This window comes from Cyclospora cayetanensis, unplaced genomic scaffold (assembly GCF_002999335.1).
Source record: "Cyclospora cayetanensis isolate NF1_C8 unplaced genomic scaffold, CcayRef3 CcayRef3_contig_1, whole genome shotgun sequence".
Taxonomy (NCBI): Eukaryota; Apicomplexa; class Conoidasida; order Eucoccidiorida; family Eimeriidae; genus Cyclospora; species Cyclospora cayetanensis.
This window is the reverse complement of record NW_020312036.1, coordinates 869,972-885,321: the sequence shown is the minus strand read 5'-3', so window position 1 is coordinate 885,321 and position 15,350 is coordinate 869,972. Positions and strand designations below refer to the sequence as shown.

The window sequence follows — 15,350 nt, the reverse complement described above, 5'->3', positions numbered from 1 at the left end:
GCAATCCCTGTGGTTCTGCATAACTCAATGCCTCTTTTTAGGTATCCATATGGGTTTGTCAAAATGATGTATGCGTATCCGCACTTCAAGAGTGATACAGCAAGTGGGTCGAACAATGGTGTTGCTTGTTCCGTTCGCCATATGTCTCCTGTTGACGAAAGAAAACCCAGGAAATTGCTGGCCCGTAGAGGCGTGAGCTATCAGAACAGGTACTTTCGGCAACACCAAAGTAACAGTGGTGCAAACAACAGTCGGCATGTGAAGCGCTATAACTTTCCCCATGCTACCATTGGAGGGGGCCAAAATATGGCAGTGGAGGAACCAAAGAAGAGACATGCATGCGTTTTGAACCAAAATCATAATAGGAGTCAGGCAACTTAATTATAGTTTGTGCAACGAGAACGAGGTGACTGAGTGGTGATGCCCCAACCTATTCATTTTCTATCGAGAGGGATACAAGAACAAAAAGCGCAGAAACAAGCGTGGGCACGAACGTAGGCATCAGGATTGCAACAAAATGCATAGAGTCACGAACAAAAGCACGAACAGAGAGGCAGAAGGCATAAAAACGATGGAAAGGAGCATGTTGCCCACTCTAGAACAAAATTGAACATTCGGAAATGGAATGCAAAAGCTTCAAAGAGGAAGCTGCTCGAACATTTCGGCTCTTCCGTAGCACGAAAAAGCAGTGGGGTACTAATCCATGCACACCAACGCTATGAGGGCTGTCCATTGCACTAGCCGTTCTCTCGCTTTCAACGAATCGGAAGAGGCTCAGAAGGGAGAAGCCACCATGAAATGGTGGGCAGATTCAAAATATGCTGAAGGTCTCCAAGAGGGGGTGACTTGCGCTTATATCCTCCCTCTGTTTAAAATAACGTTCGCACTATTGTGATAGCTGAAGATATATGTCCCATAAACAGTGCGAACAGCATCATGCAGAGCCAGTAAATAGCATTTTCGGCTGCTGTAGATTCAGGCCTGCAGGTCGATTTGCAGACGTGACACTCATAGTCTTTGAGGAGTCATCCGGCTTTCCTTCGTTATCTATTGATCCACAGTTTTATAGAGCTTACACATATTAGCTGTGTCCGTGTTTGGACATAATAACGCAGTCACTGTAAGGCGCTCCGCATTTCCTTCGCAGCCCCTATTGGTAATGAAAGGGCATGTGCTTTGGTGTTTTCACCTGTTTTAAGGTGAATGCAATTGATTGCACATTCCTGAAACTTTCTGCGTCAGACTGGAGGTAGGTAGCTCTAGTTACATGTGCTCTGCAATTGCAAATCGCAATTAACGTCACCGGGGGCGAGTTACGATGCTTCCGTGAAATCCCTAACAGGGGCTAAACAGTGTCTATCATGTGACTAAGCAAGATATTGCACATCTGATCTCCTCCTTTGGTATATTTTGGCCAAAAGTGAATCGGGCAGGCCATGTGTAAAACGATACGTGGACGACCACTCATGCGGAAGGAACATCGGAGGCAGGGGCACACAACAAAGTAGAAGCAGCACATATCCTAGACAGGAATTAACGGACAAAGAGCATGCCACCGCTGCTTCTTCTTATGAGCATAGAGAGGAGAAGCAGCGATATGTTGCTTCCTCTTGCGCCAAAGGGTTCGTTAAGCTGTGGACATTCCGCCTTCTGCGGGGAAAGGCCGATTGTCTAAAAGCACGCAATATCCCGATTTATGCGTTGCATGATGATTTCAAGCATTCCTCTTAGCTACGAGGGCTATGCTTTCCTTCTTTCAAGTACTAAACAATGGTACCGTTCACATACAACTCTAAGCTCTACGCCGTGTATTCTGCAATAAAACCAGCGTTGCAACAAATAGACAGATAATTAGCTTAGTCCTCCGCTTTTTTGATGGCTTCGATGAACTTGGACGGGGATTTCTGCTGCTATTTTCTAGTAGATTCACTCTCCCTCATGAGGAGCCTTGGAGGCCCCAAACCACCTTTGAATGCCAGCGCAGCAAGGAGCACCCCAGAGAGGTTACTGCACGGCAAGGTAAATGACTGAAGTTATCAAGTAAGCGGATTTTTTTGCCTTATTTGAGACACCTTGCTGCCCGCGTACCCTTCAACATCATCAGTTTATGCACATTATCGATTTGCATGCATGTGAACGGTTCGCAGGCAACTGTAGACGGAAAGGAGGCGCGCGCCAAAAATGGCGTCTTTCTGCAAACCGTCTCATGCCCTTGCTTGCGCGCCCATTTATCCCATGGCATTTAAACCGATCTGGTTCCGCCGATGTACAATCGGCCTGCCTCCTCTAGTGCTGCGGCATGGGAAAGCTCTCAGTTCTCCTGCGTGCGCCTTCTGTGCCCCGAGCTCTCCAAAGTTCCTTTCTGCTAATCTCTCGCCCACTCTCGGTGCCAAGCTCTCATCAGCCTGCCGGATGTACACAACAAAGGGCTTCGGGAGCTCAATTGACCCCCGCCAGGGGCCCCCTCTTATGCCCGTCTTCAGGATGCAGGGACCGAACGAAACAGCCGCCACCGGGGTTGAAGGCAGCACCTTCTTCGGCGCAGCTGTTGAGGGCCCTTTGCCCCATGTAGTGTCGGACAGAAAGCGCAAGATCTTGAATGGCACCGAGTATATCCGAAGGAAAACAGGTTACAGAGGGCGGATCAGGCGGGGTCGCCAGGCGCCTTGTTAACTTTTGGTTGTAATCTTTTTTGTTTGTAACTTTTCACTCACTGGGTCGTCATTCACCTGTTTGCAAAGGAACTAAGGGGTACACAAATAGAGGCACTAATTGATAGGCGGGTTGATGGGTAGGCGCATTGATTAGTCAATACACACAAACGAGTTTTCGTTGCCGTTAAGTCTTGACCGCATATTGGTCTCGCATGTGTTCATACCGGCGCAAGTCTTGGGCAGTCACTGAGGGGTGCAACTCCTCAAGGGCCGCCCGCAGGTGCCTCTCCAGCACATGTATGGCAAACACAAAACACGGCGGGGGGCCCTCATGCATTATGAGGTCTCCTAATATCGACAGAGGCTCTACTTTTTGGGCATCTAGACCTTCTTTGAGGCATCCCGGTTGAGAGGCATGGCCTTGGCGCCTAGTAATCCAGACTGCAGCCTTTTTCCCATTGAGCAGTGCGGGGTGTGCGCCGTGATTCCCTCCAGAGTATGCAGTCTCTGCTAGTCGTTGAAGCGATTCAGTTCGTCTGTCGTTCTGGAGGCAGAGCAATTGAAGTGTCCCTGCACCTCGCGTGCACTGAGCCTCCTTAGCAGCCGATGAAGCCACTGCTGATGTTGGTAGTGTACTAATAACCCAGAGGACGCATGCATTGTCTGCTGCACCTTCTACTGCCCGAGGGTCTGCTGCTTCTTCCCCCGTCCAGCTGTCGATACAGCCGCGCCACACCTGCAGGCCTTCAGCATTGTTTCCATCGGGCAGCTGCGTATTGGCGAGTAGGCCGAGAGTCATTTGGGGGGCCTTTGTAGGCTCCACACCCCCACAGTGCCTCCACAGAGTTGCGATGCACGTGAAGTCTCCTAGCAGAGGCGACGAGTGGTCTATAGAGCGCCAACTTTGAAGGGCTGCCTCTTGCAATTCGGTGGGACTAAGGCCCAGGGCTCCTAAAACAGAAGCAAAGGTAAATACACGAGGTTACAAAAATCACAACTCAGAAGTGGCCGAGCCGCAGTGCATGCATGCATGCCGGTCCATGCATTTGTCTGCTTTACGTAGCATACTTCGCGGAGACTCTGCCTTCGGATAGGGCATGTTAGTACACAGGTGAAGTCTTCTGGCGCGTTTGGCGCATTGGTTATCATAGCTTGCAACTGCACTTCTTCAACTGACTCTCGAGTGTCTGTGCAAAGTAGATCCTCTCTCTCGTGGCCAAGAGAGAAGCGGCATTGCAGAGGGCCTTGCAATCTGCCCCTGTGCACCCAGGAGGTATGGCCTTAGTGAGTTCCTCGATCACCGCCTCTACCTCGACCTCTCCCTTGTGAAGCGAGGACAGGCAGCTGGGAGCTCTCTGCCGCACCACCAGATGCATCAAGAGCGCCCGGAGAATGGGCCCCTTGTCTTGCTGTATCCCAACGTAGACGCAGCGGTCCATACGGCCTGCACGAAGGGCTGCTCCATCCAGGAGCTCGATTCGATTCGTGGCTCCTATGATAAACACCTGAAGGCAGCGCCATAAAGCCCTAGGAGCGCTGGATTCTCCCCACATCTCTGCGCAGAGAGCGACGCAGCACCAAGACGGCAGCCCGTATGCGGCCCTGCATGCCGTCCTGTGCGCACACACTGCCTCCTCTCCCAAAAGGAGTCTAAATCTGACCTTAGGAGGTAAATCATCGATTTCTGCGAGCACCTGAGACACAACGCGGTCAAGAACTCCCCCAGAGTCCGAGGCACGGCCTCGTCTCGGCAGCTGCGCACGGAGCCACACGGATCAAGTTCGCAAACCATCTACAAATCAAAGGTGTTGAAAGGCTCGATGGGGATGCTTGAAGAGACACGCCCGCAGCTCAAGGGTATCCCGGAGCAGCTCGCATACGGTTCGTGCCAAGATATTTCTTGAAGGCGTAAAGCTGCAATAGTTGTGTGGGTCAACCGAAAACTTACCAGCGCATCAATCTCGTCAAAGAATAAGACACACGGCTGGCAGGCGCGAGCCTTCGCGAAAAGGTCGCGAACATTCTTCTCGCTCTCCCCTATATATCTGCGATGGACGTACATACACCTCGGCGTCTAGCCGCAAGAGGCTTTTTTTCTCGCTTTCTCTCTTTTGGCCGCCGGCAATGCAAATGGTCGGCGTCAAATATGGGGTCGAGCGATCAACACCGGGGAGAGAAAGATTGAGTGTCGCGCAGACTGACTTGTTGAGAAGCTCAGGGCCCTTCACAGCTATAAAATTCACGTCGCATTCAGTGGCGATGGCCTTCGCTATGAGCGTTTTCCCAGTGCCGGGGGGACCGAAGAGAAGACATCCGCCGCGCAGCTGCACCCCTGCAATAGATTCGGGAGCAGTAGGTGCAAGCACTAGATACACCAGACAGTCTTTCTCAGCAAGCACGAAAGGCGGCGCGCGTGCATCAAGGAGGAAGGAAAAGAAGAAAAAAGAGATACCACGGAGAGAGCCCCCCCAAAGCCGATACGCAATTTGTAGCGGAGGCCCCGAAATTTGACTACGCGGGGGAAGAAAGACACTTGGAGGAGAAGAAGCCACATGCCTATACCTATTTGTACATATACATATGCTTATGCGCACATCTACAGAGAAAGGAATCCATACAGCTCTACATATAATTGCACGTACACAGTGCTTATGTTCTCATAAAGAGGGTAAGAATCCATACATCTCTACCTATTTGAACATATACATGTGCTTATGTCCATATACAGAGGGTTAATAGGCCAAGCTGTATGCGGGCGCAGAGGGAGACACACACACTGTGGGAACCCCTCTAGCGCTGCTGCACACGTTCGTGAGGTGAGGCACAGTGCAGAGGCGCATATAAAACGCCGCCACTGTTGAAAGGATTTCGAGACTGACCAGAAAAGAGCTTGGGATGCTGCAGCGGTAGCGTAATGAGCTGCCTGATTTGTTCTTTTGCATCCTCCATGCCTCCGACCTCTCCCCAGTGCACTTCTGCTATATTCGCGGCTGCCGCGTCCGCGTCTGTGTAAGACCACCACACCGTAAGGCCTCTGTGGCGAAGATCGCTTCGTGCCGCAGTCACGCTGTGGCAGCTGCAGATCTTTTGCGGGAAATTAAAGAGTAGGAAGCGCCTGTGAGGAAGGCTCCGCCGAGGGGGCCCCTTGTCTTAGGGCGGGGTGTGCATGTGCATGCAGAAGGGGTACACAGGAATGACCATGACCAGGTTCTGCCACGACTGGGCGAACTCCCACCCATGAGTTGTGCAAGCCACTAGACCTGAGCCTTGCTGTCACGTAGGTGCAGATAGTACGCACGCTGCTCACCGGATTGGAAGGGCTTCACCGCAGTACGAAGTTCTGCAGCGCCCATCGAGTGCACACAGACCGAGTGTTCGCACATCTAAGGCTCTGCAGCGACAATATGGGGTTTGGGTAGCGCCAATTAGCGAAAGCCTCAAGGAAGTACCCTTCAGCGAGAGGTTAAGGAGTTTCCCGAGGACGGAGGGAGGGCCAGCCTTCGAATCCTTGTCGGTGCAGTGAAGACCTTCTTCCGCCTTCGGCTCAAACGTGAGGCTTCCCTGGGCGTTCCGGTTGAGAGGGGCGTCTGCTGCAGCTTCCAGGAGGCAGCAGAAGAGGCGTTTCATCTCTTGAATTGTGAGGCCGACAGCCAGCCTGTGAAGGAGCACGCACGCCGAGTTTCAAGGGGCCGACGGCTGACTGGCGCGTGCACAAGAAGAGGGGCGTGAGAGAGGAAGTAGCGCTGCAAGACACCGGCGAAGTATCCAGACCAGGAACTCACTCTGCGAATTCCTGAGCTCCGCGGGAAGCCGCTTCTTCTTGATCAGGAAATCTGAATGCGTGTGAGGCCTCATTGAGGCGTCTAAATACCTAAAGGATACGTGGCCGGAAGAAATGGCGCACGCGAATCCGCAGAAGACGTACAACACAGCGCACACGCATGCGCGTATCTGCAAAGGCGCGGTCGGTGGGCTTGCAGCAACGCATGCACGGGGTTAGGCGAGAGGGGATCGAAACAGACCCCCTGCTTCTGTCCGCAGGTAGCAGCGCGGACAGATGCGTGCGGGGCTTATAAGAAGTTCAGGAAATCGGCACCCGAAAGGATCGGCAGATGCACAGGATTGAGTGGACCTATGCTGTGCCTCTGCTTAGACAAGGCGTTCCCAAGCAGCGCCAAACTTACGCACTGCAGGGGCCTGGGGAGCGATAAGGGAGGGGTACCAAAAAGAGGACAGGGGGAGGAGAGAGAGCGAGAGAAGACGAAGGAGGGGGATCTGTGGGGTCGCTGGTTAGAAAATCACAGGGGATAGGGGGAAAAAGTCTGAAGCCTCACCTCCTCTCGAGTCTCTCTGTCTGGCCGCTGTACCTGTACAGTCAGCTCGAAGGCGCTCCTTAGCTCGGGCCCAAGACCATCAGTCACGCCTTCGCTCTCGCTATCGCAGACTCCAACAACTAACACAGGGGCCCTCAACAAACCCGGAGGGCCTTGTTGCTCATGCGATCGCAGAAACCAACGGAGGTGGGCAGCGAGGAGACTCTAAACGCACATCCCACACCAACCGTGATGCCCATAGACAGGGCGCTTCACAACAAGGGCAGTCGTCCTAGAGGTTTTTGCAAAGGCTCCTGGAGTGCGTGCGCCTCCACAGAGTCCTCTCCGCCGGCTCTTTCGCTTCAAGGATTACCCTGAGCCTCCCTGAAAAGCTAAAGGCTCCCCAGCACTGCTGCGTACAGTTGCGAGCTGCATTGAAGAGGGGTGGCCAGCCTTACATCAAGTCTGTCAAGGCGCGAAGCTGGGGCCCCTGGGTCGCACATCAGAGCGGAGACGTGCTGCAGCAGAATGATGCAAGGGGCCCCCCCAGAGGACCCCTCCACGAGAGCCGCGGAGAGCAGACTGTTTCCTCCAGGAGCGGTGGTTCCGTCCGAATGGGTAATACCTTCTGCAGCAACAGCACCCGCAACGTCCGCAGGAGTCTCGGGAGAGAGAAGCGCAGCAGCAAGGCGAATGCATGCATGTGCAAGGCCAGCCCCCAGCATCGGAATTCCTCTCCGACGCTAAGACTCTCCCGCTTGTCAACCCCCTCTAAGAGCTGACTTGCAGCTGCAGCTTCGGCCACAGAAGGCGCCAGCGCATGGCAGTTCATAGACACGTAGTGAAAGCCTAGTGCGTTGCAGATGCGCTGCACGAGGAAGGGGGCCCCACACCTGAGCAGGTACACACGCACAGATACAAGTCTCTCGTTCCAAAACGCCCGGTATCCCCCCCTGTCTCCTCCAGTCTGCGTGCCCCCCTCTCTCCGCCTCGATGCATATCCGAGCCGTCGCAAGTCTGAGAGCTCGCTCGCTCGCTCGCTCGTCTCTCTCCTGCAACACTGCATCCCCTCAGAGGTGTGGTGCACAGCAAAAAGCGGCGAGAGAGCCATAAGCCCCTCGCTTACCCAGGGGCCCCACAAAGCAGCACGCTGCCGCGGCTTCCCGTACGCGTCCCCATCACCATCCTGGATAGAACATAGCGGGTCAGCCTGTGCGAGAGACACCCGACAAAAATCCTTGCACGAGGCTCAGTGGCCTTTCGCGCGCATGCACACTTCATGCCCTCTAGCGCGTGCAAGCATGCGTGCTCTCGGGGGGTATATCTGGCGCTAAGGCATGGAAGGGGGGCCCCAAGAAAGCGAACGAGCGAGAAAGCTAGAGAGGGAGAGCGACACCTGTTTAGGGGCTCCAGCAGAGAAGGAAGAACCGGCAGGGGAGGCCGCCTCAACAGATAGTATATCTGACACGCATGCAGAGGTAGAAACGCTGCAACACTTCTGTAAACTCTCTCAGACGTTTCTCAAGCAGAGTTGTGCGTCTGGTCTATCCTGCACTGCTCTGCATGCACCGCGGCTGCCCCCTCCGCAAAAAATACTCACTCCAAACGGGGGGGGCCCTTCCTTGGCAAGGGCCTCCTGCAGCAACAAGTCCGTCCCTCTCCGGACGACAACAGCACATGAAAGCCGCTCCTGGGGGCCCTCCAACGCCGCAACTCTGAAGAGTACTGCCACTTGATGCAGCGTCTCTCCGCAGCCGCAGCCGAAGAGAGGATCTGCTGCTTCCCAGTGACAGAGGGGGCCCCCTTTACCCCCCCTGCAACCAAAAGCCCTCCTCCGACGCCGGAGCGTGGGGGCCCCCGCCTTTGCTTCCTCCGGTGATGGCTCGTGCGGAGCGGAGGGGCCCCCTGGGGAGTTTCTTGAGGAGTCCGTCTGCCCCTTCCCTTGAGCCTCCTCTGTGCCAAGAGGCCTCTCAGAAGCCTCGGAGGCGCATACACAAAACAGGGGGCCCCCGTTCACGCTTGTGCCTGCCTCAAAGAGCACCTTGGAGGCCAGACGTTCGCACCGAAAGGGCCCCAAACCGAAGGCCTCTGCATGCTCTATCTCATGCAGAGAGAGGCAGCAAGGGCAGCCCCCTGAAAAGGGCCTCGTGCCCGCAGGGGCCCCTGCGTTGCAGGGGGCCCTGCAGCAGGGGGCCCCGTATCGGTATGGCTTTCGGAGCACCCCGAAGACGTCGCCTACGGTAAGGAGGCGGGGGACGCAAAAAAAGTCATTCAGAAGCTCGTGGATTTCCTGGGGAGAAGCCTGGCCCTCTGGGGGGCCCCCTAGAGAGGCCCCCAGGAGATTCCAGCTGTCGTTCGGCGGAGCGGCGAGCTGTTGCAGCTGGCAGTGCGACGCCATGGGCAGCCTTCGGAAGGCCTCTGGAAGGGCAGGGGTTGACAAGGGGGGCCCTGTGATGAAGGCGACGCATGGAAACTGCACCACCACCACGTTGTGCGCAAAAGGTGGCAGCTGCTGGCGCTGGCAGGGAGGGAGTCGGTGCGTTCACCAGATGAAGCGGCCTTCTTTCCTGCCTTCTTCCCCCTCCTCCCTCCCCCGCAGTGGTCTAATGGACTTACTGGAGTCAAACTCGGAAGCCTGCCAGATCTCCACGAATCCTTCTCCAGGAGTCAAGCCCAAGGCGGAGAGCACGTGGGGGGGCAGAAACAGCACGGGCTCGGAAAAGGGGGCCCCATCGTGGGGGGGCCTCTCAGAGTGCGGAGACGTTGCAGTATCTGGAGCCTCTCGCGCCGCCTCCGGGTTTGGGAGGCCCTCTTGAGGCGAGGCTCTCCCCCCTGGATGCGGCACGGCTAGAGCCTCCATCCAGCACTGACAAGAGGCCCCTGGAGGTTTCTCTTGCTCGTTAGAGAGAGCGAGTAGCCGCAAGAGCCGCCGCCTTGGGGGTTCTGAAGCCCCCTCCCCAAGGGGCCCCACCCAAATCCAAGCATTCGCCTTGCAGCTGAGGGCCCCTAGAGAGGGGGACAGACAGTAGCACTCGCTGAAAGAGTCTCTAAGCCTGTCTTCCCGCGACTGTGCGAGAGAAGGCGCGCCAGCAGAGCTTCCCTGAGAGCCCTCTAGGGCAGGGGGCTTGAAGCTGTCGAGAGACGTGAATTGTGTGCTGATAGGGTATCTGAACTCCGAGCCCAAACACGCACACACAGGAAAAGGAAGGAAGGCAGGCATGCAGGCAGGCAGGCACGTATGCACGTACGATTATGCATGCATCAACACATATTCCTGTAGATACGGAGGGAACTTGAGACCGTGTATCTGGGGATAGAATTGTGCGTCTCGTTTCTGCACATCGAAGCGGAAGGCGAACGGTTAGCGACAGGAAGGGGCGGCATCCCCCAGAGGTGTCGGCCTCTGAGCGCTTTGAGGAGGCGTCTGTTGAGTGAGAAAGGCGCCAGTGAGACAAGGCAGCGAGGGAGAGTTGCAGGAAAAGCGCGAGAGAGGCTTCTAATCTTCACGGTCTCACAGAAGCCTAAGGGCCCTTGCCCGTCTTCTGACAGAAGGGGTTGACATTGGCGCAAACAGAATCGCCCTCGCAACTCCACATCTCAGGTGTATGTACACACACTGAAAAAGGTGGACACGAGACACAGACACTCGGCGGGGAACCCATCGGGAGACGGGGGCCCCAGACGCCGATTGCATTGGGGGGCCCCCCAATGCAATCGGCGTCTGGGGCCCCCGGCAGGGGGGAGACCATCAAAGGATCTTCCGAGAAACGACAATTGCCATCCTCCTTTTGAAGCACTTTATTTTTAAGACACACACACACATCGTTTTTGCAGTTCAGGGTTTTTACCCGCTGTCGTTTGCACTGGTTTCCTGCGTTGTGAACGCTTCCCCCTGGCACCTCTTCCTGCCACCACGAGCGAAGAGAACAAGCTCCTCGCGTTTCTGAAAAGCTCAAAGTACAGCTGCCGGCCCTGTATCGGCCGCATGCTCTCCCTCCTGCTTCCTTCTTTGGCTGTGTGGCATGCCTTTTGAGGGTCAGATTGCTCGGCAGGCTCAACGGTGTGTTTCCCCAGTTGGTGCAGAAAACACTTGCCTTCACGCGGGAGTGCCACCCCCTTCTGCGTTTTCCCTCACTGCTTGACGTGTAGGAGCTCCTAGCGCTTGCTCGTTTGGAGGAGTGAATTTTTTCCAAGGGAAGGGGCCCTGTGCTCCACGAAGACACAGTTGCGTGCAACAGAGGGTCGTGCTGTTTGCCTTGTGCATGCATGCATGCATCCCTAGGTGCCATGAGCCGGGGGAAGAGGCCAGGGGGAAATATCTCCAGGGGAGGGTCGAATTCTTGTAGCTCTGGCATTCGGGGGGGGGCCCATTGTGCCCCTGCCTTGTGCATTGCCTCGAAAGACTGCCTCCTCTCCCGTCCAGCTCACCGTGCGCCTCCCTCCAGCAAGCGACAGGAGACATGGATAGACGGATATCCTGATCGCAAGGCCCTCTTTGAACCGTCTGGCGCTGTTGTCGGTTGCACATGCAAAAACCATGAGGGCGTTCAGGTGCGCTGACGAGTCTCACGCCGATAAGGCCCCTCCCCACTCTCCCCCAATATCCCCTCTCCTTGACATCCCTATCTCCCTCGTTCCCTTCGCTCCCCCCGACTCCTTTCCTAGAGTCATGGAGACGAGGCATCCAGGAAAGGAGAGGGGGATAGGGGAGGAAACGGAAAGCCTTTCTTCTTTTTTTAAAAAAAAGGGATAACGGGCCTAAAGGGGGCCCCCAATGGTCACTCACATACACACATACATACATACGTACACACCTTTTGCACATACTACTACTACTCCTACTACTCCTACCCACCCCCATCATCCTTCCCACCCTTCAGGCGCTATTGTTGATAAGACCACACACAGCAAAAAGGCCCTTCGCACTGTCCACACCCATTCACATACACACATACACACAGTAGAATCCTCCTCCCACTGCCTGCATACTCCTCCCCTCCTTCCATTTGCATGCATGCCCGCATGCATCGTGACAATACATTCCCGAGAGCTCACGAAGTCAACACCCAAGGGCATGCATGCATGCATGCCCAGCCGTCCTGTCTTCGGTCGGAAGCGCTCTGCCCGTCTATTGTACGCAGGCTCACACTGTGTGTCGCTTTTCGCTTTTTCAGATTCAGACAGTGGAGCAAGTTGCCGCTGATCGAGGCCGTGTGGTAACGACAAGCTACGTCTTTATTTCCGATGAAGTGCCTCCGCCATCTCCCCCTCCGGAGTCTTTTTCCGCGAGCTTTCCTCCTTCTCCCCCGTGTGCTTATTCACCAACACCCCCTACCCCGCCTTGCTCCCCGCTGTCTCCCACAGTTCTGCCACGATCTTCACCCACAACACCGACTCCAGCAACAGCAGTGCCGCAGACAACACTGGCAGAAGTCGCTAAGACACCCCCTGCAGCGGCTGTCTCCCCCGCCTGCGTTCCAAGACGTTTGAGGGGATCGAAGCCAAGGGAGCTGTGGCTAGCTCTGTCGCAGCTCGAAGGCAGCACAGGCTATCTGAGTGCAACTTCCATTACGCTGGGGGGAAGATGCCCGATAGATCTTCGCCGCGCGGTAGCTATTCCCATGCGGTCAGCCGATAGAGGGCCTCTCGCACCTCCGCGAAGCCTCAAAGAAGAGATTCTTCTCGCCATCACCGAAGGCATAACTCATGACTTGCTACGTCCTGCGCGGATTGAGCGCACAGATCACCATATTCGGGGGATGCCAGGGCTGCGAAAAAAAGATCGCGCAGACGTTGTGGGGTGTTTCTGGACAGGTTAGGTGTCTCTCGCGTGCTGTTGTCGATGGTGGCTTGAACGCTTTTGTTGCTGCTGTCGTGTGGACGGCAGCGTCGAGTATGCGTGCGTTGATAGGGGGAGGGGAGATGGAGAGGTCGATAGGGCTCGTTCGATATTTGAGAGACGCGTAGAAGTGTGCAGCTTGTTGTTCTTGTTATTGTTCTTGTTCTTGATAGGGAAGGGAGAGTAGGTGGAGGGGGGAGGGAGGGAGAGTGGTACGGAGAGTGGAGGGGGAGGGAGGGAAGGAAGGAGGTGTATATGGGCGACGCACGGCTGCTGATAGGAGGGCAGAGTGGTGCTGCGGCAGTTGCAGATTTTGGGCTTCGGTATGAAGACGCATCAGTGGGCAGGTGGCTAGGATGAAGGAAGCGGGGGCAGAGGGAAGATGAGGAGGGGAGCGGGAAGAGAGAGAGAACGAAACGCAGCGCAGGGGGAAGTGTGTGCTCAGAAAACAAGCTCGTCTTCTTCTTTGTTGATCCGGCGCAGGGCCCCACTTGAGACGCGAGGAGCTCATTGTTGCTGGCGCCTATCTTGGAGAAGTGCGATACGACATTGTGCAAGCAAGTGCCATGGAGAGCAGGAGCAGCAACTGCAGCAGCAAGTTCAGCAGCAGCAGCAACTGCAGCAGCAGCAACGGCTTCGTGCATGCAGTCAGTGATTTCTGGCCTTCAAAGACTGCCGACAGCGGCAAGACGGGGTACCCTGATGGAGAGGCCTATGGTGTATATGCAGGTGGAAGCATTCTGGAAGAAAGCATTTGCTTGTCTCCCTTGAAAAGCATATCCATGGATTACGGAATGAGCTGCGGATGGGATTCAAACTCGAAGGCGTTTGTGCAGGCTAAGGCACAGCGATACATCGCTTTTCACCCGTTGGCGAGTCGAAAGCGCGATAAAGAGCAGCAAGGGCAGGGCAGTGAAGACAGTGAGGATCAGCATAAAAGCATTCCTAGCGAAGGTAACACTTTCAGAGCACACGGTACAGGCAGGCAGGCAGAGAGACAAACAGACTGCACCGAGAAATGCTGCCTTTTTGCTGTTGCTGCCTTTTTGCTGTTGCTGCCTTTTTGTTGTTGCTGCCTTTTTGTTGTTGCTGCCTTTTTGTTGCTGCCTTTTTGTTGCTGCTTTTTGTTGCTGTCTTTTTGCTGCTGCCTTTTTGTTGTTGCTGCCTTTTTGTTGCTGGCTTATTGTTGCTGCTGCCTTTTTGTTGCTGCCTATTTGTTGTTGCCGTTTTGTTGCTGCTGGCTTTTTGCTGCTGCTGGCGTTGCTTCTTCTGCTACTGCGGCTGCCCTGAACGCTGCTTCGTCCGCTGATAAGTGCGCAGATGTATATGCGGCTCGCATGCCTTTGCAGAGGGGTTCTGAAGGATCTCTTATAGCTTCCCCGTTGATCCCGCGGTTGTTGTGCAAGACGAGTTTTGTGTTTTTCTTCTCACAGAGCTCGGCTTGCAGCCGGATGGAACCATCGTATTGCCGGGAAGAGATTGGATGTGCATCGATGCAGAGCACTATTTCAACATAACCTCGCTGATGAATGACTCGCGGTCTATCCTGGATGTTAGGCGACTCAAGGATACCTTTATTTTCCACGAAGTAAGTGTCGGGGATGCGCAGTCCTGCACGCACTCCCACGGGAGCCGGAGATGTCGCGCGTAAGCGACGCCAACGCACAGAGGGGAGGAGCTCGAAGGCGAGAAGTGGCAGCCGGAAAATGCAGGAGAGAGGCAGCAGTGCTTTCGCCTTTTTTCTCTGACGTAGGTTCATTTCGAGGGATTCCCCTATCTGGTGCTCTTGAAGAAACAGGGGCAAGAGCTGCTGCACATGGAAGAATGCCTTGTCAACTGCGGCCCCCTCTTCCGTCTAGGGCATCTGCAGCCGCTATGCGAGGCGGCACTCTACGACGAGGCAGACGAAAAGCCAAGCTTCGGCACAAAGGCAAGCAAACTGTGGATGCAAGCAAGGGGTGTTTTCGCGGGCAGAGAAGCACTCAAGGCCCTTCAAGAGGCTTTGTTGAGAGGGAGATATGAGCCAATGCGCTGCAGGGTGTATACTCCCTCGGGGTCCGTTTATTCAGACAGACGGGTATTAGGAAGTAAGAGCAGGCATTCAGTTCAAGTTTCGCCTGCGTGCTGAAGCCTTCCAGGTGTAATGACGCAGGCGGAAGCGCTGCTCGCGAATAGAGGCATGAATGTTGCTCAATAGAGGCCTTCACGTGGAAATGCATGTGCCCTTAGGCTTACGAGGAAATGCCGGTGCTCAAGCTTTGCGCGATGGACTGGGAGGAGAGGCCTGACGTCATGGACTCGTTTTACAGAACGAAAAGGGCCAAAGAAGTGAGACACGGGGGGTAGGATGGGGAGTTGTGCAAACTCGTATCGTGTGTGGCAGGCGGAAACAAGGGCATCTCCAGACACGCGGGGGAGCTGCTGGAGGTAGTGCCTTCTGCGTGGGGGTTTATGTGTGGGAAGGAGGAAGGAGAATAGTCAGTGCCTATGGCCAGTCAAGCGTGAAGTGCACAGCTATTGTTCAGTCTAGGCGTCAGTCCTCTG

General features: G+C 55.2%; 3 protein-coding genes across 3 annotated transcripts; 1 reads left to right on the top strand and 2 right to left on the bottom strand.

Moving 5' to 3' along the window:
* Nucleotides 1–2,838: 2,838 nt before the first annotated feature.
* LOC34619272 (peroxisome assembly factor 2) lies at nt 2,839–6,509 on the bottom strand. Its single transcript, XM_026337258.1, has 8 exons — nt 6,349–6,509; nt 6,023–6,309; nt 5,534–5,659; nt 4,857–4,986; nt 4,603–4,699; nt 4,316–4,408; nt 3,832–4,159; nt 2,839–3,605 (listed from the first exon to the last, which is right to left on the bottom strand). The coding sequence occupies exons 1-8, from the start codon at nt 6,507–6,509 to the stop codon at nt 2,839–2,841; spliced, it is 1,989 nt and encodes a 662-aa protein (XP_026193043.1).
* A 294-nt stretch (nt 6,510–6,803) lies between these two features.
* On the bottom strand, nt 6,804–11,358 carry LOC113147233. The gene is made up of 8 exons (XM_026337118.1): nt 10,816–11,358; nt 9,584–10,067; nt 8,557–9,415; nt 8,094–8,141; nt 7,751–7,860; nt 7,426–7,595; nt 6,989–7,192; nt 6,804–6,851 (listed from the first exon to the last, which is right to left on the bottom strand). Exons 1-8 carry the CDS (start codon nt 11,356–11,358, stop codon nt 6,804–6,806), a joined length of 2,466 nt encoding a protein of 821 aa, XP_026192903.1.
* A 2,206-nt stretch (nt 11,359–13,564) lies between these two features.
* On the top strand, nt 13,565–15,094 carry LOC113147229. The gene is made up of 4 exons (XM_026337107.1): nt 13,565–13,760; nt 14,240–14,358; nt 14,560–14,836; nt 15,036–15,094. The coding sequence occupies exons 1-4, from the start codon at nt 13,589–13,591 to the stop codon at nt 15,092–15,094; spliced, it is 627 nt and encodes a 208-aa protein (XP_026192892.1). The 5' UTR covers nt 13,565–13,588.
* Nucleotides 15,095–15,350: the final 256 nt, after the last annotated feature.

Bases quoted from the DNA above. Each gene is read 5' to 3' on its own strand.
- LOC34619272 (XM_026337258.1), bottom strand. From the start codon at position 6,509: ATGAGGCCTCACACGCATTCAGATTTCCTGATCAAGAAGAAGCGGCTT. The intron at 5,660-6,022 runs GTCTGTGTGCAC...GGTCTTACACAG, and splicing joins CTTAGATGTGCGAACACTCG to ACGCGGACGCGGCAGCCGCG. The intron at 4,987-5,533 runs GTCAGTCTCGAA...AATCTATTGCAG, and splicing joins GCATCCCAAGCTCTTTTCTG to GGGTGCAGCTGCGCGGCGGA.
- LOC113147233 (XM_026337118.1), bottom strand. From the start codon at position 11,358: ATGCACAAGGCAGGGGCACAATGGGCCCCCCCCCGAATGCCAGAGCTA. The intron at 10,068-10,815 runs GTAAAAACCCTG...GAGGGCTCTCAG, and splicing joins ACCAGTGCAAACGACAGCGG to GGAAGCTCTGCTGGCGCGCC. The intron at 6,852-6,988 runs GTGAGGCTTCAG...ATCGCTCCCCAG, and splicing joins ACAGAGAGACTCGAGAGGAG to GCCCCTGCAGTGCGTAAGTT.
- LOC113147229 (XM_026337107.1), top strand. From the start codon at position 13,589: ATGGATTACGGAATGAGCTGCGGATGGGATTCAAACTCGAAGGCGTTT. The intron at 14,359-14,559 runs GTTAGGCGACTC...TCTCTGACGTAG, and splicing joins ACTCGCGGTCTATCCTGGAT to GTTCATTTCGAGGGATTCCC. The intron at 14,837-15,035 runs GCTGCAGGGTGT...ATGTGCCCTTAG, and splicing joins AGGGAGATATGAGCCAATGC to GCTTACGAGGAAATGCCGGT.